At 39.9% G+C, this 25,126-nt stretch overlaps 1 protein-coding gene across 2 annotated transcripts in view; it reads right to left on the bottom strand.

Moving 5' to 3' along the window:
* CERS3 (ceramide synthase 3) overlaps window positions 1-25,126 on the bottom strand; it is a 170,185-nt gene that overhangs the window by 57,961 nt on the left and 87,098 nt on the right. For both annotated transcript variants that reach the window (XM_059879159.1, NM_001099389.1), the window contains 2 exon segments: window positions 24,156-24,284; window positions 20,414-20,520 (listed from right to left, as the gene is read on the bottom strand). In XM_059879159.1, coding sequence (XP_059735142.1) covers window positions 20,414-20,520; window positions 24,156-24,284 — 236 coding nt within the window.

Genomic DNA, 25,126 nt, shown 5'->3' with positions numbered 1-25,126 from the left:
GAACAGGAAATTTTACATCAGTAAATTTTCTGGATAAAACAGACTTTTTTATAGACTTTTATAGAATAAAAATTCTATTATTACTTTCATAGAATAAAAATTCTATTATTACTTTTACTTCCACTTTCTGAAGTGAATTGAATACTTTATTAATTTCATAAACAGACTCCTGGACACAATATGAACTGCCCTCAACGACCAGGATGCACAGTGCTTTCAGATACAATTGCAGTATGAAGGCTATCTGTTGTCTTCCCAAACTGCAAACATTGCTGTTTGTAAATATAGTTTTTTGTATATACGTTTGTAAATATAGTTTTTTCATACAAAATTGGAAAAATAAGAACGCTGCCCATAAAATTACAATTAAAAAAAATAATACTGTTATTTTGTGCATTCTTCTCTAACCTTTCTTACATATATTTAAATTTTATTTTTAAATTAACATATAGTAAAATTGACTATTTGGGGGTGTGCAGTTCTACAAATTACAATAAAAGCATAGATTTTTGTAACCACCACCACGATATAGAGACAGAGTGGTTCCATCAACCCCCAAACCCTGGTGCTGTCCCTTTATAGTCATGTCTCCAGACCTAACACTTGGCAACCACTTGTCTAGTCCCCATCCCTTTAATTTTGTCTTGTCAAGAAGGCCATATAAATGGAATCATACAGTGTGTCAGCTTTTGAGATTGCCTTCTTTCACTCAGCACAGAGCCTCTGAGATTCATGTAAGTTGTTGTGGGTCTCAATAGCACGATTTTTTTAAACTAGTGAGTGGTATTCCATTGTGTGGGTATACCCATTAGTGACCATTTGCATTGTTTCCAGTTTTTGATAATTGTGGACAGACTGCTATAAATATTTATGTAATATATATGTTTTTGTGTACACATGAGTTTTCATTTTTTAATGGTAAATACATACAGGTGGGACTGCTGGGTATCACACTGCCAAGTATACACTAAACTTTGCAAGAAACTGAAAACTTGTTTTCCAAAATAACTCTTTTGCATCCCAATCAGCAAAGAATGAGAATGCCAGTTGCTGCTCATCTTCAGCAGCACTTATTATTATTCTGTAGAGACTTTGCCACTGTAGTAAAAGTATCACTTGTGGAATCTTACATTCAGTTTCATTTAGCTTTAAATCAAAACAGTTTACACACAATCCCTAGAACCTTATTTCTGACAAACAGCAAGGAGATCTGGATCCACAGGTAGGGACAATGCCCATGGTCAGCTTGAAGCGGTTACAGAAGATGGACCATCAGCCCCTCTGCCACTTATAAGGTTTTAAGAGTCCAGACTCCTTGAGGGGGAAATCTTACAGCATGCAGGTAGCTAGATATGAGCAGAGAAAAGGTAGCAGGAAATCACATATCTTGTAAACAGCAGGGGTCCACAGATAGACAAAGCAAAGCAGAAACCTTCAGACTGATAGGAAATTGGGTGATGAGGGTCTGAATAGAAGACAAAGAAAGGTGGGGAAAGGTGGGAATCTCCTGCGTTCAAATGTAACCTTTTGCTCATTATGATCTTATTAAAAATAAAATTAGCCTTATAGATAAGAAGTACCCATCATGTACTGACACTTCTGATTTAAGCTAAATAAGGACAAAAATCCCTCTTCCTTTCAGGAAAATGGAGCTGGCATGAAAACCAGGGAAGATGCCCCCCAAATTACTCCTTAGTGAATATCATGCCCCTTCATTAGTATGCTCATCATAACCAGTTTAGCAAAGAAATCCAGTGTGGCAGCTCCTCACCTGCCTGCTCACTCTCCCTGAGAGCGTATCCTTACGTAAATAAACCCCCACTTTATGTTCTTAAAAAAAAAAAAGTTTACACTGTTTGAACAATTTGGTGTGTTAGGGGAAGCACACTGACTGAATCTGCCAACCCTGGCCAGGCACCATAGTCATCATTTGCATGAGCTGTTTTATGACAGGAGGTCCTGGTAAGGACATGGAACTAGTAAGCCACCACCAACCGGAAGAGACACCATGTGTCTGACCACTTCCCAGAATCCTTGTCACTGGCATCCATCTTGGCGGAGCAATGTGTGCACCACCAGGAAGGACTCTGAGTCGGGATGATTGGTCAGAGACAACCCAGAAACTAATCCCATCACCATAAAACCTGAGACTGCGAGCCATGGGGCAGAACAGTCCTCCTGGGTTCCCTTACCCTTCTGCTCTCCACCCTTTCCCAATAAAATCTCTTGCTCTGTTAGCACGTGTGTCTCCTCAGACAACTGGTTTCTGAGTGTTAGACAAGAGTCCATTTCTGGGCCCTGGAAGGGGTCCCCCTTCCTGCAACAAATGGTGACTCTGGTGTGGACTCTTCTTTACCACCACTGACATCCTGACTACTTGGGGTACTCAAGTGACATACTGACCACTCAGGGTGCTTGGGGACCAGCTTGCCCGCCAACGGACCAGACCCAGCAGCTCCAACTGGGACCCTTTTGTCCTTGGTCTCCTCCTGACGCAGACAACTGGCCAGGGTGCCCCGACCGGGTAAGGAACAAGAGACTCTACTGACCTCTCTCACCTTCACTCTCTCTTTCCTCTCCTTAACCCTTCCTATCCTACCCTTTTTTCTAGTCCCCCAGTCTTAGACACAGGAATCTGTTCGCAGGGCCTCAGACTGAGCTGAGGATCGGAGGCCAATCACCCCTGCTTGGCAGAGAACTTGAATTCTGGTCCTGTTCTGGTTTCTGGTTTGAATTCTGGTTCTGTTCTGGTCTGGCCTGGTCTCTGGTAGGGCGGATTTCTAGTCCTCCCTTCTTTGGAAGCCCAGTAGTCCCATAACACCTGAGTATCTGCAGGTGGCAAGAGATGTCTGTAAGGTCACCCCTTTTGCGCCCCCATCCCACCTCCTTCCCCCTTTTCTTTCAGCCTGACTTCCTTTCCTCCCTTTGAAATCTTTGAAGACTTGAGATTACTTTCATTCACTCTGGTAGAACTTGGATCTGAAGTTCTGTGTCTCTATAGGAGGTTTTCTGAGAGAATGTAATCTTGTATTTACGGGAGTGTCTGATTAGGATGGTTGGGTATGTGCATGTGTTCTGTGTTGTGATTTATGATGGCCATTTTGCTTTGTGTGGCTGCCATTTTGTTTAGACCTGTGCTGTTTTGTTAGAGCTTGATTTTCTCTTCCTTGCCTTGAGATCAGGGCTCTTAGGAACACTAATCTAGACCATCTCTAATTCTTAAGACTGAAGGGCAAATGGGAAGAAGGTTTTAAAAATATTATTTATCCCAACTGTTATTTATAAACTAGTAAATTTTATATTGTAATATCTGATTCAGGACTAGGTTTAGAAAATGAAGCCAAATCTTGTGTTGTGGCTCTCTGGATATGTGTGTGTCTCAGTCTCTGGATAATATTGTTGAGATTAATTTGTAAATGAGCTCTATTTAAATGGCTTAAAGAAATGTAAGTGCTTACAAATCAAACAATTCTAAATTAAGCTAAATGAATTTCAGGTTCTTGTGAACTAGGAAAAATTCAATATTAAATTAATACTTGGTGATATAGACATGTCTTTAGAACCATCAATAAGTATAATACTTCTGTTGTACCTAGATTTACTAGAGGTCAAATAAGACTGTATTCTCTTTGTTACAGATTTGTTAACAAGGAAAGAAACAAACACAACCTGGAAGACAAACTTTCAGGGAAGTGCTTTCAGTAAGAAAAGGTGTGAGAAATGAAAAAGTAGTGAAATGAGTGAGTTACGCATGATCAGGACTTTCTAAGACTGGATTACAGTTAGTTGGGTAAGTAGATTTTGTTAGGAATGACTTAGCCACAGGAAGACTGGTTAGAACCAACGGGGTCCAAGATGGCAGAATGCACTGCCACTAGACCCTGAGCCTTGGTGTGTACACCCACTGTGACACACGCAAGCTAAGTGACACACCCCACAGTGTTGGCTAAATCTGACTGGCTGTTCTAAACCCTTTTGATTTTGGGGGGACAAAATTTCCTAAATCAAATTCTATCGAAGTTCTTTTGACCTCTAGCTAACTTTGGGATGCTTCAGAGGGCCCCTGAAACATCCCAAAGAGAGATATATTAAACCAGTTGTGTTTATTTGATTCGTTAAATTACATGGGAATTATTATCAAATGAGTAATAAATCCTCTCAGGTTATATTGTATGACAAATGCTACTTATATAGATAACCTAGAACTTATATGGAGTTCCTAAAATTTTGTCATGTTCTGATATTCTAATGGGAAACCTGATGACTTTACAAAGGTTAACAAAAGGACTGAACTAGTGAACATGCTTATAACTATTATGGTTTCTATCTGAAAAAATTTACGGGTTTGAATCAGTGTTTCCCAGGAGTAGGGTAAATATTCCCCTCAAGCTAATTATGACATTAATTTGGTAAAATTATAAACAAATGGAAACAATTATCTTTTCTATATGACCCCTCCATACATTGGAAACTCTTAGGTTTCCAATAACTTTATCAGACAAGTTAGGAAGGTTATGTCACTAACAAGTATAGAAATCTCAAGGAATTTTTCAGACCGTGAAAAGTGAAGACTTCACCCAGATTTGTTAGGCAAAATCTGTGATAAGCCTTTGGCATGACTTTCCTAGCCCTGAAAGATTTTATTCTAAAAGTTTGGTCTGAGATTCCATAAAAGTTTCAGCAAAGCAAAAAGTCTATGATCAATTATTGTTATATAAATCATCAGGTCAGGTTTATTCACACCAGAACTATTTTGCAAACAAACTAGTCTTAATTTGTTTACATTTGGTAAAAATGAGGGTGATTTTAGGGAGAAAAAGATGTTTAATAAATATTAAATCCCAGTTTGTTAATGAAGGTCTGTATCTACTAAGACCCATTTCCTGAATAGTTCTTTGCTGTTATGGTATATTAATGCAAAATTCACTTGAATTATTAAGAGACACCCTAAGTTTGTTTCTGAAGCTTATCTCAGTAATTTATCTTTGGACGAAGATCAGATGCCTCACAATCTACAAGCAGAACCGGAAAAGGACATAATTTAATGGGCTGTCTCCAACCTGGATGGAAGGACCTTTTTATCAGGTACTCTTAACTAGCTCATTCACAATGAAATTGAAGGTAAATTGACTCGTAGATTAATTCCCACTTCCAAAGGCCCTTACACTGGACTAGTCTATAGAGAGGACAGCTGACCTGATCTCACCTTAAAATGACACCCAGAGGAGAAACTGTACTACACCAGGATGAGAAGAAGACAACATTAGAGATAGACAGTTTGCCTAAAACGCTGCACCTGATTCATATGATCATTTATAATGTTTTCTCGACTTCTTAGACCTTTGCATATAAATCAAACGCTTTTCTATCATAGGCCTGATCCTATGCTAGTTTTAGAAATCAATCCAATTGTTGGGATTGTGGCCAATTACCTGTGTCCAGTTCTGGGTTATCTTGGTGAATTTCTTCACTCCAAGGCTCAGATTGGTTGGCCCTGAGAAAATTTACTTTACAAGGAAAATTATAGTCATGTTCAGGTCACTACTGATACTACTGAATGGGATCTCCTCACTTGGCCAGTTAATAATGCCTGCTTTGACCCTGGTCATAAATTTGAGTTTTCTTCTATTACTCAAGCTCAATCAGAGCAACAAGCAAAGTTTCAGCAAAGGAAAAAATCTCCCACAATTACAGGATGGATTAATATAGATAACACCAGGCTATGATAATTTAGGTTTAAAGTCTCCTCTATGTTGGGAACAATTAAGTCATACTAAGGATGTGAAAGTCGGACTGTGAAAAAAGCTGAGTGCTGAAGAACTGATGCGTTTGAACTGTGGTGTTGGAGAAGACTCTTGAGAGTCTCTTGGACTGCAAGGAGATCCAACCAGTCCATTCTAAAGGAGATCAGTCCTGGGTGTTCTTTGGAAAGACTGATGCTAAAGCTGCAACTCCAATACTTTGGCCACCTCATGTGAAGAGTTGACTCATTGGAAAAGACTCTGATGCTGGGAGGGATTGGGGGCAGGAGGATAAGAGGATGACAGAGGATGCGATGGCTGGATGGCATCACCAACTGAATGCACATGAGTTTGGGTGAACTCTGGGAGTTGGTGATGGACAGGGAGGCCTGGCACGCTGCAATTCATGGGGTCACAAAGAGTCAGACATGACTGAGTGACTGAACTGAACTGAAGGATAATCAGTCTAGTAACACTAGGAAACTGGGCTATGTACCTTATAGACAGTGCCAATATATAATTTCCCTGGAAGATAAGGATTCATATGGAATAGACTAAGTCAGATGACCAGGGATATACTGGGCTGCATCTAATGGAAGCTCTTAGCTTAATTCTTACTTATGACTTTAATACTGCTGGCTATGTTATTTGTATTTCACCTGTTTTACAAAACTGCTGTTTCCTACATTACCAAGTGTGTGACTGAGCCTTTGATAAAATAATATGTAGTTTCATATGAGATTGATAACAGTGTAACTCTAGATATGGGAAGAAGAACAAGAGAGAATGTTTCCTGGACCAAGAAGCTAGTAAGACAGGTGGTCCAGAGAATTTTGGATACTGTTTTATGGCCTAGTCCAGTAATAGCACATTGAATGGCCTATTGGAGAAATATTTGCCAGACCTGGGAATTGTCAGCATTCTCAGTACCATGGGAGACAATGGTCATGAGATGTGCCCCCAAAATCACAGTCAAGCTTATGACCATGAAGGGGCCCTATCAACTGAAAACTGACACTTGCCATCTACCTCTACAAAGAACAAATCATGGCCACTGCAGCTGCTGACCTTTAACACCCCTGAAAGGAGTTCAGGGTGGAGATAAAAAAACAAAGTGCTCTGGGAAAAACTGCAAAAACAGTCCTTCAGATAGATATTTTCAGGAAAAGATTTTATGAATCCAAATCCTTGCAACTTCTTATACCTAGAAAAACACTAACATTGTTAATTATAGTTCTGCTTTGGCTATTAAGGAGAATATCACAATTAAAAATCAAAATAAAGTAGCTATGGTTCAGATATCCATGGAAATAAGTAAGTCACAGTATGTGTGTAATTTCAGACTGAATTTGAGTTTTCTGAGCTGTGTCAGACTTAGATGCCACCAGACATTCTCAGAACAATGTCTGCAGGAAGCTAATAACTGCAACCTTACTTTTTATAAAACTAGGCAACTGGCTACCTGGCTACAAGTGTTCCCAAAGTGCCAGGTCCAAACCTGGTTTCACACTTATTCTTCTGAAAAGAAATGAGATTTATTCTATTAAAATTTGAGCTGTCACTCCTCCAATTACTTCTAGTTGGGTCTGTTACACCAAAATAGGAGACCAAGAGATTGACATTTTAAACATACAAAACTCAGATCTAGGACTTGGAAATCAGAACTACTTCCAGTTCAGTGTCTGTTCTCCAAACTGAGGCAGTCCTATGCCCCATTTTGACAGGAAGTTATCAGTCATAGTTTCACAATTCCCTGAATTAAAACCAAGCAGGATTCTGTGGGACTCTAGAGTACAGATCTGCTCTGTGATCTCCATTTCTCGTTTGTAGGATCTAGGCTTCACTCAGCATCCTTGACCTTCCCTGAGTCCCAAAAGGCAGATTCAAACAGTTGCTGATCAGGGAAGGGAGGGGATACAGAAACAGAGGAGGAGCAACCAAATGGTGGTACAGCCTTGAGGCAGGGTCCAGGTTTTCATTCCAATCCCAAAGAAAAGCATTGCCAAAGAATGCTCAAACTATCGCACAACTGCACTCATCTCACACACTAGTAAAGTAATGCTCAAAATTCTGCAAGCCAGGCTTTAGCAATACGTGAACAGTGAACTTCCAGATGTTCAAGCTGGTTTTAGAGAAGGCAGAGGAACCAGAAATCGATTGTCAACATCTGCTGGATCATCTAAAAAGCAAGAAAGTTCCAGAAAAACATTTATTTTTGCTTTATTGACTATGCCAAAGCCTTTGACTGTGTGGATCACAATAAACTGTGGAAAATTCTGAAAGAGATGGGAATACCAGACCACCTGACCTGTCTCTTGAGAAACCTATATACAGGTCAGGAAACAACAGTTAGAACTGGACATGGAACAATAGACTGGTTCCAAATAGGAAAAGGAGTTCATCGAGGCTGTATATTGTCACCTGCTTATTTAACTTATATGCAGAGTACATCATGAGAAATGCTGGGCTGGAAGAAGCACAAGCTGGAATCAAGATTGCCAGGAGAAATATCAATAACCTCAGATATGCAGATGACACCACTCTTATGGCAGAAAGTGAAGAACTAAAGAGCCTCTTGATGAAAGTGAAAGAGGAGAGTGAAAAAGTTGGCTTAAAGCTCAACATTCAGAAAACGAAGATCATGGCATCCGGTCTCATCACTTCATGGCAAATAGATGAGGAAACAGTGGAAACAGTGTCAGACTTTATTTTTTTGTGCTCCAAAATCACTGCAGATGGTGATTGCAGCCATGAAATTAAAAGACGCTTACTCCTTGGAAGCAAAGTTATGACCAACCTAGATAGTATATTGAAAGGCAGAGATATTACTTTGCCAACAAAGGTCCGTCTAGTCAAGGCTATGGTTTTTCCGGTGATCATGTATGGATGTGAGAGTTGGACTGTGAAGAAAGCTGAGCGCCGAAGAATTGATGCTTTTGAAATGTGGTGTTGGTGAAGACTCTTGAGAGTCCCTTGGACTGCAAGGAGGTCCAACCAATTCATCCTAAAGGAGATCCGTCCAGGGTGTTCACCTGAGGGACAGATGTTGAAGCTGAAACTCCAATACTTTGGCCACCTCATGCAAAGAGCTGACTCATTTGAAAAGACCCTGATGCTGGGAAAGATTGAGGGCAGGAGGAGAAGGGGACGACAGAGGATGAGATGGTTGGATGGCATCACCGACTCAATGGACATGGGTTTGGGTAAACTCCAGGAGTTGGTGATATACAGGGAGGCCTGGTGTCTGCTGCTCATGGGGTCGCAAAGAGTTGGACATGCCTAGCGACTGAACTGAACTGATAAGGACACAAGCAATTTATGAAAGAAGAGTTTTATTGAACTCTCCAGCCAGTACCAATTCAGTTTAAAATTTGCTAATTTAAAAAATAAAACAATTTCAGCTTGCATTATTTGCAACCTTTGACAGTTCCCTTAGTAGTTCTACTTCCTTTTTTTGTGAGTTGTTAATTCAAGATTTTTATTCAAAAAGCAATGATATGAACTCTGAACTCAATAGTCATTTATCCATTTTACTTACGTAATTTTTTTAGAATCTTAGGAATTACAGAAAATATAAAGAGGTTAAAGTAAAAATCACTTAAAATCTCACAACTCACAGGTACCCAGTACATACTATGTCTGATAAACATAATTCAAAACATCTTTCTGAAAAATACATTTTTAAAGTGTTTTGTCCCTTCCCTATTACCACGTGGTCTTATATAACAGATTTTGTACCCTGCTTTCAGGCTTCCCTGGTGGCTCAGGGGTAACGAATCTGCCTGCCAGTGCAGGAGGCAGAGTTTTGATCTCTAAGTTGGGAAGATCCCCTGGAGAAGGAAATGGCAATCCACTCCAGTATTCTTGCTGGGAAATCCCATGGACTGAGGAGCATGGTGGGCTACAGTCCATGGGGTCACAAAGAGAGTTGGACACGACTTAGCAATCAAACATGTTACAGAGAGCTTTCCATGTCAGTGAGCATATTTATAAATTAGGGATCAGCAAACATTTTTTAATAGGGACAAATAATAAATATTTCAGGCCTCTGGGCCATTTGGTCTCTGTTGCAACTGCTCAAGTGACCACTGCAGTGTGAAACTAGCTATAAACAATGTATCAGTTAGTAGGTGTGGCTGTGTGCCAATGATATTTTACTAGCAAAATAGTTCACCGAACTGGATTTTGCCTATGAGCCAATTTGCCAACCCCTACTATATACCATTCTATGTAATAAATGCACAGAAATCCATTTATACATATCATAACTTATTTAGCTAATCTCTTATTGATAGACATTTAAGTTGTTTCCAAATCTTCATTACATTATGAAGAACACTGTGAGAATGTTACTTGTGAAGACATTTTGATTAAATTGTTCACTTCCTCCCAAGTTGCTAAAATTCTGAATCAAAGAGTATATTCATTTTATATTTTAGAGTGTATTGCTAAATGCTTTCCATCAAGACTACACCAATTTATATTCTTGCACCAGCCATGAAATTAAAAGACGCTTACTCCTTGGAAGAAAAGTTATGACTAACCTAGATAGCATATTCAAAAGCAGAGACATTACTTTGCTAACAAAGGTCCGTCTAGTCAAGGCTATGGTTTTTCCAGTGGTCATGTATGGATGCGAGAGTTGGACTGTGAAGAAACCTGAGTGCCGAAGAATTGATGCTTTTGAACTGTGGTGTTGGAGAAGACTCTTGAGAGTCCCTTGGACTGCAAGGAGATCCAACCAGTCCTTTCTAAAGATCAGTCCTGGGTGTTCTTTGGAAAGACTGATGCTAAAGCTGAAACTCCAATACTTTGGCTACCTCATGCGAAGAGTTGACTCATTGGAAAAGACTGTGATGCTGGGAGGGATTGTGGGCAGGAGGAGTAGGGGATGACAGAGGATGAGATGGCTGGATGGCATCACTGACTCGACGGACTGAGTCTGAGTGAACTCCGGAAGTTGGTGATAGACAGGGAGGCCTGGCGTGCTGTGATTCATGGGGTCGCAAAGAGTCGGACATGACTGAGTGACTGAACTGAACTGAAATGAACCCAGTGTATGAGAGTGTCTGCTTCCTGGGATCTTGATCAACATTGTAGTCTGTCAGCTTTTACTAGAATAACATTACACTGCTTATATATTTACATTTTTATTTCTTGTGAAATGAAGATATATATGAGTTTTTAAAAATTATTATTATGATTTGTACATTTGTGAACTGCTTCTTCATGGTATCTGTCCAATTTGGCCGGGGGGGGGATGTTTACTTTTTCTGCTGACTCCTAAATGCTCTTTATATATTAACGATAATGCATTACTTTTTAATCATGTTAAATGATATCACATGGTCTGATTTTTACAACTTCATTTATAATTTTTCTTGACTAATTTATAAAACAATTTTGTAACCAATATTATCAATTATTTCCCTTACAGTTGCTTTCTCTATGTTATGCTTTAAAATGTTTTTCTCACCCCTAACATTATAAAATATATCCCCAATATTTTCTTAAAATCCTGACTCTATGTAAGCTGAGTCACTTTTTTGTGTATATTCTAAACTACAAAATGGAAGCAATAAATACCTACCTTATTCATTCACTAAATATTTATTAAGCACCAAAATGATACCAGGCACTTTGTGGGAGCCAGGATGAATAAAACAGAGTGAAATTCCTGAGCTAGTAGGGCTTACATTTTGGTGCCTGCATCCACAGGGGTTAAGGGAAATAATATAAATAAAGCCTATTTGCTATTATGATTTGCTGGGTCTTTAAGCAACTGTGTGCCTTATTTTGCACTCTCTCAGTCTAGAATGCCCTTCCTTTTTTATCTGAAATTCTTCTCACCTATCAAAGCATGGACTCCTCTACAAAAAAATATCTCCTGATCACCTCTTATAACTTTCTTCAGGGTTCCTCTGCTACGAACTTCTTTAGAGCATTGGGCTGATTCACTCTGCCTTACAGTGAAAGCTTTTATATGAGCTGACTCCTCATTAGCCAGCAAGCTTTCCACAGGCAGTGGCCATGAAGCCTTCATCTCACATGTATTCTCCCATCGCCTACTCCAGGACCTAGTCCCATACAAGGCTCCCTAATGGGAATTTGTCACTGTCAAAATTAACAAAGGAATCTACTCAAAAATACCTCCTTTATACATCCTATCAAGAATGTAAATAGCTACCTAAACCTACAATTTAACTGTGGTCCATGCAAAGAAAAAAAGAAAAGAATAAGGGAGAATATTCCAGGGTTTTGACTGAATGGAGATTTCCCTCTTCTCTCTATAGCTGAAGGGGAGACAGAGTTGGAGGGAGTGACATGTACAAACTCTCAGGTGGAGGCATTCTGGAAAATTCAAGGGCTAAAAAGAAGACCGGTGTGGCAAGGTGGGTAGGGGCAGGGGGTGGGATGGGGTGGAAGAGGGGTGACGTGGGCTGGGTGTGTAAGATGAAGATGGATTGGTGAATGCAGCCATCTCTCACTGGCCTAGAAAGCCAAGGTCAGAGGTGTGGCCTTCCCTGAAAGAGCTTTGGGAACCTCTGCAGGTTTTAGGAAGGAGAGTAATATAGGCCCTTATACTCAAAGCTATGGTTTTTCCAGTAGTTACCTATGGACGTGAGAGTTGGACCATAAGGAAGGCTGAGCACTGAAGAATCGCTGCTTTTGAATTGTGGTGCTGGATAAGACTCTTGAGAGTCCCTTGGATTAAAAGATGATCAAACAAGCCAATCCTGAAGGAAATCAACCTGAATATTCATTGGAAGGACTGATGAAGCTGAAGTTCCAATACTTTGACCACCTAATACAAAGAGCTGACTCATTGGAAAGGACACTGATGCTGGGAAAGACTGAAGGCAAAAGGAGAAGGAGGTGGCAGAGGATGAGATGGTCAGACAGTACCACCGACTCAGTGGACAGGAATTTGAGCAAACTCCGGGAGATGTGAAGGACAGGGAAGCCTGGCATGTTGTATGTGGTCCATGGGGTCTCAAAGAGTCAGACACGACTTAGCGATTGAACAACAAAAACAATACTTGGCCTAGCATCATCAGAGCTGGGCTCTGGGACTGAGGCTGCTATTTTTTGCCTGGCAACCTACACAACCTCCTGTTCCTTGGGTGAAACTAACCCCACTTCTCTGACTAAGGCTCCAGAGAAACCCAGAGTCAGCTTTGCAAACTTAAGAGTTCTAGAAATGGAAGAGACTGCCATTGACAAACAGCTCCAGAGACGGAGAAGCCACTGCAGAGAGGAGAGGTCAGTCCATAGCATGGGTGCTGGAGCCTGCTACATTTGGATCATGGTTTCCTTGGCATCTACAGCAAGTTACTGGCTTATCTGGGCTTCAGTTTCTTCTGTAATAAAACAGAACTCACCTCATTAGGTTGTCGTGAGGATTAAATGAGTTGACAAATGGGAGGAGCTCAGCATACAGTGAGCACTCAAAAATGGTAGTTATAGCATTATTATGACCACCACTATGATGAGACGGCTTCCACCACCACCCACTTTCCTACTGCAAAGGGCTAGTTAATACCACATGGAGGGCAACACAGTGTTTGGGTCCAGTCTGTAGATTCTAGTATTGGTCTGAATTAGAACCTGGCCATGAACATTTTCTTAAGGCTCCACAGGTCATTCTAGTGAAGTTATAGTTTACATAGTTGGCATGTAACAAGCTGAACTGAAACAAAAAGTGGAAATCATGGGAGATCTTTTGGGGTGAGATCCAGAATGATACCTAAAGGACAGTCCAATCTGTCAGCCTTAATTCTTCTCATCCTTTACCAAAAGAATAGGAAGGAAAAAAACAAAACTTATCTGCCCGTCTAAATTTTGTGTGGCTCAAATACACGTGTATCAAGTATGTGTCCTGAACATACATGTATCAAGTGTGTAGACACGTGTGAACACACAAACACTTGCACATTTACCTTGTGGGGCCTATGGAATCTCCCTTTTCTCAGAGAATACTCCTGAGTTCTGCTCTGTACACTGGCCTTTAACCTGTCCCAGTGGACACACTACCATGGTGCCTATGGATGGCAAAGCTTGGCCTTTTCTCTGTTTGGGGTTTTGTTCCCCATCGTTACTCTTTCAATTGCTAAAGCTTACATGGTTTGAAAAAATCACATTGTTGGTATAAATTGTTGGTTTTGCTGGGCTGGATAAGGCAGTCACCAAAAGCTGTTTTTTTCTAATAAAAATTAAAGGTCTTTTTTTCTTGCTAATTGTGGGTGTAAGCATTAAGCCTTTTCAGGATAACAAATATTGGTTCTCTAGGTGTTTAATTGCCTATCTTACATTTTAGAGATGGCTTATATTTCTAAGTGACCAAATAGTTGAAGAAAACTTTCTAAAACTTAGGCAAGGCAGCCATGTCTGCTCTTATCAAATTAACTAATTTAGTTGGAAACATACCTGTTTTCTGTTTCAAATGTCCTGTTTCTGGTCTTGATACTTGCATAACTAGCAGTGCTATCCTAGATCTATCTTAACTTCTCACGTGAAAAATAAACTAAGTCGCAACACTTCAACAATGTCTGTGACACGAAAGGCAAGGAGTACCCAGTAGAAGAAGAACTATTTCAGGCGGATGACATCTGAATGCAGAATGTGATCCTGGCCAAATCCGGTAGTGAGGGGAAAAAAGCAATGAAAGGCACTATGAGATCAACTGACAAAACCAAAACACCGATGGTAGATTGCTACCTTTCTTGAAACTGATGGAAGATTCTGTAGAAGACTGTCCTTGTCCTTAGGAAATACACACTGAACTATTTAGGATTAAAAGGGCATGATAGTTTCAACTTTGGTTCAGAAAAAAATGTGTGTGTATATGTGCATATATATATATACACATATACACACACATGTGAGCGTGTATGTGTGTGTGTGTATTGAGAGAGAAAAAGAAAGAAATACAGCAAATCAGGGAAATGTTAACTGGTAAATCTGGGTAAAGGGAACAGGTAAGAGTTCTCTGTAATATACTTGAAATTATTCTGCAAGCTTGAAATGATTTCCATACAAATAAACAAACAAAGGGGTTGCACTAAATAATGAATAAAGCCCCTCATTCTAAAGTTCTATGGACTGTGGTAGTTGTCTTTCATAAGTTTACAAGCAGCAGCAGAAGTACCAAGCCTGTGGGGTGTGGGAGGAGCTCCCCACCAAGCGAGACTCTGAGCAAACATGTGTGGTGACTTGTGCTGTCTCCTCCAGAAGCCGTGTGACTGGAAAGTCTAGTTCTGAGATAGGCATCTGCAGGGCGGTCCCAGGGAGCAGCCCCAGCTACAACAGAGCCCTCTGGCCTAGCGTCTCCTCTGGTGACTGAGGGAAGGACACTGCTATTCCAGGCAGGTGTGGAAGCTGACGGGACCCCGGAAGACCCCTGCCTGCCCCTGCCTGCCTGCTCAGAACTGAGGCCTCAGGCGTTAAAAGGCAAGAAAAAGACTATCATGTCCTCACTCTAGTTTCCCTCTGATGGACTAGAGGCTTTTGGCTCCATTGTGTCTCCTTAAAACTGTCCTCTAACAGCCATTTCAAGGGTTTATATTGTCTCATCGCCCACAAAATTCTTTTACATATGAGGCTTCTCAGGGTACCATTTTTTTGATACCAGTGAGACCTGGATCATCAAAAGATGAAGCCCAAAGTCCTGTGAACCAGTGGTGGGGAAATAAAGTTACCACTAGCATATGTATCCTTGGAGGTAAGGAAGTTGTTTTCACAGTTAGAAATGTTTTATTGTTTAACCATTTTTAAAACTGAAGTATAGTTAATTCACAATGCTGAGTTAGTTTCAAGTGTATAGCAAAGTCATTCAGCTATATATATATACACATATATATATATGTATCTAATCTTTTTCAGATTTTTTCCATTATAGGTTATTTATTATAAGATATTGAATACAATTCCTCTGTAGGTCTTAGTTTTTTACCTATTTTAAATATAGTAGTGTGTATCTGTTAATCTCAAATCCCTAATTTATCCCTCCCTCACTTTCTCCTTAGGTAACCATAACTTTGTGTTCTACATTTGTGACTCTGTTTCTGTTTTGTAAGTTCCTTTGTATCATTTTTTTAGACTCTACATATAAGTGATATAACATGACATTTCTCTTTCTCTGTCTGACATTTCACTTGGTATGATAATCTCTTTAAGTCCATCCATGTTGCTACAAATGCTATTATTTCATTCTCTTTTACTTCTAAGTAATATTCATTGTAAATATGTACCACATCTTCTTTATCAATTTGTCAGTGGACAAATTAGGTTGCTTTCATGTTGTGGCTGTTACAAATAGTGCTGCTATGAACACTGAGGTACATGTATTTTTTTGAATTAGAATTTTTATCTTTTCCTATATGCCCAGGAGTGGGATTATAGGATTACATGGTAGCTCTATTTTTAGGTTTTTAAGAAGCTTCCATATTGTTCTCCTTAGTGGCTGCACCAATTTACATTCCCACTGACAGTGGAGGAATATAGGAAGGTTCCTTTTTCTCCTCATCCTCTCCAGCATTTATTATTTGTAGACTTTTTAATGATGGTCAGCCATTCTGAACAGTGTGAGGCAATATCTTATTGTAGTTTTGATTTGAAAGAAATGTCTTACTATTTTCTTTTTGGAATATCCAAAAAACACAGGTCAGTATTAATACTCTTCAAATATATGAATAAGGTGGTGGATACAAAGATCTATTCTACTGCCATCATGAACTCCTGCAGGCGAGGAGCTGCATCTCATTCACCTGTGAGCTCCTCACAACATCTAGTGATGAGCTCAAGAAATGGAGTGATGACCAGCATTGCTACCTGGAAACATCAGCTACAACACGCTCCTTCCCTTCAGGTCAACCATCTGGGACTAAATCAGTATCTGCTCTTTTTATTTAAGGAGAAAAACTGTCAGGAGTCAGGGGAATCGTTTATCTGACCTTTGGAGGATCTTTTTCACTGAATGGGCTTCCCTGGTGGCTCAGTTGGTAAAGAATCCGCTTGCAATGAGGGAGATCTGGGTTGGATCCCTGGGTTGGGGAATGATTCTCAGGTGGTATTTGTATAAAGTAGAGAAATACATCCAATAATTCGCAAATATAGCAGCCATTATTTTAATACAATAGTTTGGAATACAATGTGAAAAACATAAGCCTGAAATTTAAACACTTTTGAAGAAAAACGCAAATAAATAGGGTAACCAAGCAATTAGATTAAAGCAGTTTGGCCCGTGCCAACTGGAGTGTCTACCTAATGTTGACAGTAGCAATGCTTAGAAAATCAAACCAGTTAACTCTTGCTGACATTGACTGAAAAATGGCTATAAGTTCCCTGAAAAGAACTGGAGGGAAGGAGAACTGGCAACACAGTTGTACAAACACATACGGAAATTCACAAGGGGAAAGCAAACCTGCTTGAGGCTGAGGGAATAAAGGGAAGGAGAAGAAAGGGAAAGACACACGTGACGTCAAACTCCTGTTCTTTTTCTCAGGGTTTCAGATCCCTTTCAGATGGCAACACCCAGGAGCTTTCTCCACACTCAGTCCTTACATCTCACTACAAAATGCGTAGCAAAAACTACTGAGAAGAACAGAGCAACTAGATGGCGAACTCCCTCCCACAGCACCTCTAAAACGTCTGAATCTTGAAATGGGCCTCTTGTCTGCACCTTGTTTGGTTCACGGTAAATTCACAACAAATCTGGACTAATAAAATGTCCTTAAGAAGTGAGTCTGCGGAGTTACAAATTTTAGACAGATGTCTGGAGCCAGACTCACAACAAGGAACTGACTTTTCCTCTTTGGCACCACAAGATGGTTGTGTAACAGGTTCAAGCTGATGGGACAGCTATTTAAGCCAGAGTAATACACTACAACTGATGCTTTTGAAAACCATGAGAAACCCAGCTCCCAAACTTCCAATAGCTTGTTGAGGTTTTCTTTAACCCTCCAAATGAGGATCAGTCAACATCAGTACAGAAAAAATTTTACCCACAAAAAATTTTTATAGTCAAGTCTACTAATACTGGTTTATTTGCAGCCCAAACTCTCTGAAGACAGCAAACAGTGGTATTGGCTGCCCTCTGCAGTGAGCTGGTGAATTCAGCAAAATATCAGGATCAAGAAAATGCCAAATGCATGTAACTAATTCTCCTTGAAATCCAGAAATGCTGGCAAGAGAATGAGTTCTTATGTCTAGGATTTTAAAGTTGAGGGTGTATGGGAAAGTAACACACCACCTCCCAATCACTCAACCCTAACCTGATATTCAACTGTGAGGTTACGGTAAGCTTGCCTGTTGATTTTGCGATGTTAAAGTAAAGTTCTAGGTGAGATCCTTTGTTGCTGAATCACAAATCAACCACAGCAGCAATACTTAAAAGCTTTTCAGAGAGTTCTCTAGACTGAGAACTTCCATGGTATGTGTTTTTAAAATATGTCTATAAATTATTTGAAACTACTCCTAACAAGAAGTGGAAGCTAATTTTCCTTCCTTTAAATATGAACTGGCCTTAGTGACCTGGATCCAATGAAGAAAATGAGGTTGGACGTGACATGCTATGACATCTGAAGCTGAGTTACAAAAGGAAACACAGCATCTGCCAAAGCTCTCTCTTGAACTGCTCACCCTTAAAATCCATCTGCTGTCCTAGGAAGAGATCAGGCCAGTGAAGGGGCATGGGCATGCAATCCAGCTGACAGGCCCGCAGCAGTCCCAACCAACGACCAGCATAAACCAGCTGATGTCATGGGTGTCACCTGAGCCTTGTGCCTGAGGAAGCCTTCAAGAAAACTCCAACTCCGGCTGCCCAGCTACCATCTGTCTGTGACCACATGAGTGAAAACCATGAAATGAGGTCAGTCAATTCCGAGATCCATAAGAGGTGATAATAATGATAATAATAATAATGTGTTATTTTAAGAGAGAAGCCTGCCAACTACGGCTTGTTGATAAAGTCTGGCCTGTAGAGCATTTTTCTACAGCCAGTGATCTAAGCTGGGTTTGGTACATTTTTAAAGGATTGTAAAAGAAACAGAACAAAACAAAGAAAAACATGCAACAGAGACCATATATGGCTCTTAAAGTCTAAAATAGTTATTCTATGGCCCTTTATAGAAAAAAATTGCTCACTACTGTGTTAAGCCACTAAGCTTTTTAAAAGGTTTGTTTTACAGCTATAGATAACTGGAACACATGGTACCTTTGAAACAAAATAAGCAGTGGGCATATGCTAGATTCAGAGCACCATGAAAGTCACACTAAAAAGCCACAACTTAACTGCTATCTGCAAGTCAATTCTTATCCTATCAATACTGTACAATATTCTAATTTCACAAACACACTTGATCAGCCAAAGTGAAAGTGATGGTAATATGATTCATCAACCAAGAAGAGCATCTTAAACATGCATCTCAGATTTGATTCTGAATTAAACTCCAAATTCTCAGAGACTCATGAATAATTTCAGTAATAACAGCTGGCATCTACTGAGTCTTTACTATGTTCCAGACACTGTTCTAAGCTATTTAATATTTATTATCTCACTTAAGCCTCATGACAATCCTTACATTTTACAGATGAGAAACTGAAGCAGAGAAAATTGATCTAATCTGTACAAGATCGCACAGGTAGTAAGTTTGCAGCAAGGACTGACTTGCACCCATGAAATGCATCACTGCACTCTGCTGTTTCTCTCTAGAAAAAAGTATCTAATCAAGACACCCAGTCTTATGTTAAAGAATGCAGCTGGCTTCCAGAGAGTGGCCAGCACCCTTTGAACTCTCTAACCAGTCTTCCTGTGTGCTCTCCTCTCACAAGGAATCAGCCCTGCAACCTGGGTCTCCATCTCTTTCCCCTGGAACCTAGGACTTCCAACAACATTAGTTTTTCTGTTGAGAGTATCTGAAACTCCTAGGCTAGCCCCAAACTACAGTTAGTTTTAAGCTGTTCTTTCCAAACCCTCAAAGTCTTCCTCACATTTTTCCTCTGGTTTCTGTCAATCGACACATGGGAAATTGCACTTGCTGAAGGAAAGGCTGTCAGGAGAGACACAACATAAGTTCTACACTGCCAGCTCTTGGCTAAACAAAATCAACAGACTGAGCAAGAGCCAGTGGTCCATACCACTGTTAGGACCAGAGATCTGGAAGAACGAAATCAGCATCAGTTTCCTCATACGTGAAGTGGAAGTGATGACACTTATCTTTATGGTTTGCTGTATAGCTAGTGCCAAGATGTATTAAGGGCCTAATCCAATGCCTGGCATTCAATTAATGGTGGTTATAACTATTGCAATTTTAACACAGAATTTGCCTCTCTTTTAAAGAGCTGATAACTGACCAATGACATTTCACTGAATAACTGGAAAAGTTGTTAATTGCAAAAAAGATCCATGTTCATGAGAGCAGACATAGAGTAAGAGATGCTGCTTTCCACTGGTCACACATCTTTTATCTTCCTTTGTAGCAAGCCTTTCACATTAGAAGGTGTGGTTTTAATTATCTATAAAAATGACTGTTCACATTCTTCTGTCCAGCTAAACTTGGCACAAATAGCTGGAAATCAGTGTGAGAAAGAAAGGGCAATGCTCCAACCTGAACAACATGCAAGGCGACCTCAGCATAGCGACCAAAGGCATACACAGCAGCTTGTTTACTCACCAGAAGGGAAAAATAATGAGGCGACTGATCAAAAACACGGTGGAGAAGATGAAAAACAGAGTGTTACAGGTTTGCTTCCATCCGGCATAAGAAAACATCTTAGCAGACTGAGGAAATAGAAAGAAATTGCATTCAGATAGGGTGATAGTTGTGTAAAATTAAGTATCTATAAATTAAATTACACCTGGGATTTGCTTCAAAATCTTGGTGCGAGTTGGGTTATGGATAAAAAGTAGATGAAATAAGATTGGCCACATTAATAACTATTAAAGCTGGATGGTGGGTCCATTGGACCCATTATATTCTTTACCTTGTCATATGTTTGGAACCTTGCATAATACAACATTTAAAAAATTAGCTAGAATGACTGTAATATTACTCTTGTATTACATAAGCACTACAAATTAGCATAACTACTTTTACCATGTATGTTAGCTTGACATTTATTGAATTCCTACATTTAACTGGGAGGAGAGCTGGACTGAAGAAAGGCTGGGATATAAGTGAAGCCCTGGGCTGGGCTGGGCACGCTGCAATCAAGGCAGCTACTTTCAGGCAGATGATAAAGAGTGGAGTTAGGAGGCAGCCCTTAGGGCCCTATCCTGGTTGAAGCAGAGTTTCAAGCACTTGATTTTTCCTGCTTACTTCATGCTAGTCTGTAATGTTCATATGATTTGTGTTGAGTAAAAAGAATTATACAAAGTGCTGTTTAATGTGGTATTAATGTAATGAGGATTCTCTTGCTTTATCCAGTGTAGCTCAAGACTGAAAGTGTCTGAAGGTGGGTGTGGAAGCTGGGCAGAAGTGTGGCTTAGGCCTGCCAGTTTTAGAACTGAAATCTCCCAGGAAAGTCAAGGTCCATCTAGAACAAGAGAAGTAGCTTAATACACTTCAGGAATGGTTTACATTGCATTTTCCATACTTTTCCCTACTTACCAAGGGGTAGGAATGTGATCAGACTATAGGGTTAGCAGAGGCCCAAAAGGAAGTAGCCTTCACTGCTGAAATGGAAGGCTGGCATGCCAGTGAGGCCCAACTTGGATATGGGGAGAAAGCCAGAAGGTTACAGGGCTTGGAATAGAGGGAGCTGTTTGAAGGGTCGGCAGCCAGGCCCAGCAGGAAGCTGGAGATATGCATGGATGTGAAGAGAGCCACTTGAGTTGGCAAAGTAGCACTTCTTTGGGCCCATACACATGCCACCTATGCTGGACTGTGCAAAGATGGAATCAGACAGTAACCTCTCTCCTTTGCAGTCAAGGTATTGTTAAAGTGTTGGGTCCTGGATCCAAACTTAACATGTAGAAAAAGAGGATCATGAAGATACATGAAGAAGGCACAAGACTGCTTATGAGTAAAAACTGTAGATGCTGAAGCAGTTCTTCCTTGCAAAGAAAGAACTAAGAAATGACCCAATAATTCTTTTGAGGAACAGGAAAGATTAATAGTCTCCATCTTTAGGAAGGTCTAAACAGGTCACCTAGGGAACCTATGTCATATCAATGTCAGGGTAGGCAGGGACAACACGGTGCTTATTCCCAGTCCTAATACCTAATCTCCCTTTTAGTTAACACAGAGTAGCACAAAGTTTTAAAGTCATAGCCAATGTGGTCTTAATTTTCAGGAAGGGTTACTGAGATATGATTGGAGGAGGAGGTGATTATAACAGAGATGACTACATTCAGAGAGCAACACATGGAAGAACTGGCATAATCCTCCTTCTGCTAAGTCATTTGCTGCTCTGAAGCACATATAATAATCTTTACCCTTAGAACTGGATTTACATGTCTAATTATGGCTACATACAAGAAACACAATTCTGTACTTAGCCAATTTTAACAGTAGCCAATTTCTTTGAAATGTCTTCAAATGACTTCTGGGTACACCTACAACAGGATTTGGCAAATCACAATTCAGCCTAGGGACTAAAGCTTCTCAGCCCCTTGAGCTAAGAATGGTAAGAATGGTTTTCACATTTTTAAAGGAGTATAAAAGAAAAGGAAAAACAACAGAAAAAGAAGAATATGTGACAAGAGATTGTATGAGGTCCACAAAGCTAGATTTACTACCTGGCTTTTCGGGGTAAGAGGAGAAGGGGACGACAGAGGATGATATGGCTGGATGGCATCACTGACTCGATGGATGTGAGTCTCAGTGAACTCCGGGAGTTGGTGATGGACAGGGTGGCCTGGAGTGCTGCGATTCATGGGGTCGCAAAGAGTCGAACACCACTGAGCGACTGATCTGATCTGATCTGATCTTTTTGCCAAAAAGTTTGCTGAATCCAGCAAGGCTATAGTTTGTCCAGTAGTCATGTATGGATGTGAGAGTTGGACTATAAAGAAAGCTGAGTGCCAAATAATTGATACTTTTGAACTGTGATGTTGGAGAAGACTCTTGAGAGTCCCTTGGAGTGCAAGGAGATCCAACCAGTCCATCCTAAAGGAAATGAGTCCTGAATATTCACTGGAAAACTGATGTTGAAGCTGAAACTCCAATACTTTGGCCACCTGATGCGAAGGGCTGACTCATTTGAAAAGACTCTGATGCTGGGAAAGATTGAAGGCAGGAGGAGAAGGGGACAGCAGATGATGAGATGGTTGTATGGCATCAATGATTCAATGGACATGAGTTTGAGTGGACTCAGGGAGTTAATGATAGACAGGGAAGCCTGGCGTGCTGCAGTCCGTGGGGTTGCAAAGAGTCGGATACGACTGAGCAACTGAACTGAACTGAACTGGCTGAATTCTGATCTAAAAGAACAAGATCTTATTAATTTCTTCCATATCAACTCACATTTAATTATTAGCCCTTCAAGAGGTTATCCTGAATGCAAATATGTTAGTATCATTTCCCCCAGCTCAGGCTTCCCCTGTGGCTCAGCTGGTAAAGAATCACCTGCAATGTGGGAGACCTGGGTTCAATCCCTGGGTTGGGAAGATCCCCTGGAGGAGGGAAAGGCTACCCACGCCAGTATTATGGCCTAGAGAATTCCATGGACTGTACAATCCATGGGATCACAAAGAGTCGGACCTGACTGAGCAACTTTCACTTTCATTATGAATGAGTATATGTAAATAGTGAATAATGTGGCTCTAAGTATAGCAGGACCCACTGTCTCAGGGTAAACAGAACCGATACACAACAGAAACACATAGAGGAAACAATCCTAATTTTGCTTTGTTTCTTATATTTTGTATAACTAGAGATTAGGGACTCTTGTTTTAAAGTCTCCTGCTCTGAAACATTGCTTCCTTAGAAAATAAATATCATTTAAATAAACATTAATTCTCATTCCTTAAAGCTGGAGGAGGAACATGCAGGGCAGTGCAAGCATTCAGTGCCTATTTAACTTTGGCTTAAGTGAATATATGGGGCCAATCAGCTTTAAAAATCCACAATGCCATAGTCCAAGTTTTCCTTTTAAAAGATGAGAATTCATTTTTTCTTCAGATACCTCAGCTTACTTCCTAAGCTAATATCTGCGTGCACGTTGCAGAAATAGAATCCCACAAAATAACCCCTCTCTCTGGATTACCATGGAGAAAAAAGATTAGAAACTAAAAACTGAAAGCTTTCCTTTCTTTGAGCCTGAAAGACCTGAGGACCTAGAGATATCCACAGACTTTAGGTGTTTTCAGAACTGAGAGCTCTGCTAAATCACTCACAGAGAGTTCTTCCTATAAAGAGTCACGGTTAACCCAGGACATAGTACTGTTATTAGTTTTTAATGGCAAACATTTACCTCTAGCCAAATATCGGCCACATCATGTACAATCATCACGAGGGTCCCACTGCGAATATAATTAGCACACCAAGAGAAGCTCATCAAACTGACAGCAGCCAGGTGGTGGATGACATTAGCTAGAAAATCCTACATAATGAGGGCAAATGGAGACCATTAAGTAAATGCAGCTATTTTCCAATCAGTTGAATAGATAATAATAATAATTTAAAAACTAACAACTTACATCTGCATATTTTGAAATTTGTAAAATGCTTTCACTTTCATTCTTAAACACAATTCTTATGAGAGAGATAGAATAAGTGTTATCCTCATTGATGAAGTCATTTAACTTTGAGATAACACTGAATAGTTGCCATCTAAGTCCTAATATCTGCTGTTCTTCCCACTGCTCTACACCAGATATATGTACACTTTACACACATATGAAAGACATATATATACATAAGCATATTCCTATGTACATTTACCTTTATTGTTAATTTCCTGCCTAATTCCAAGACAGATGTAATAAAATTACACAACCATTAAAATAGAGTTACTGCATATGAAATAAGTAACAAGTAAAAGTGGAATAACTACATTAGTGAAATATTGAAGTATTTTGCTAATACTAAACAAAGCAACAAACAAAAATAAGCACTGGCTAGAATGTTGTGAAGTTGGAACCATTATACGTTACTGGTAGGAATGTAAAATGGCATGGCTGCTTTGTTAAATAGTCTGACAATTCCCCTAAAGGTTATACATAGGACTGCTATATACTACAGCAGTTCCACCCCTTGGTATATATCTGAGAAGAATAAACATGTATGTTCATGTAAAAATTTTCATATAAATGTTCACAGTAGCATCATTCATAATAGCCAAAAAGGCAGAAACAACCCAGATATTAATTGATAAATAGATAAACAAAATGTAGTGTTTCCACATAATGGAATATTATTCATTGATAAAAAGGAATAAAGTAC

The sequence above is a fragment of the Bos taurus genome, chromosome 21, assembly GCF_002263795.3.
Source record: "Bos taurus isolate L1 Dominette 01449 registration number 42190680 breed Hereford chromosome 21, ARS-UCD2.0, whole genome shotgun sequence".
Taxonomy (NCBI): domain Eukaryota; kingdom Metazoa; phylum Chordata; class Mammalia; order Artiodactyla; family Bovidae; genus Bos; species Bos taurus.
This window is presented reverse-complemented; position numbering and strand designations above follow the sequence as displayed.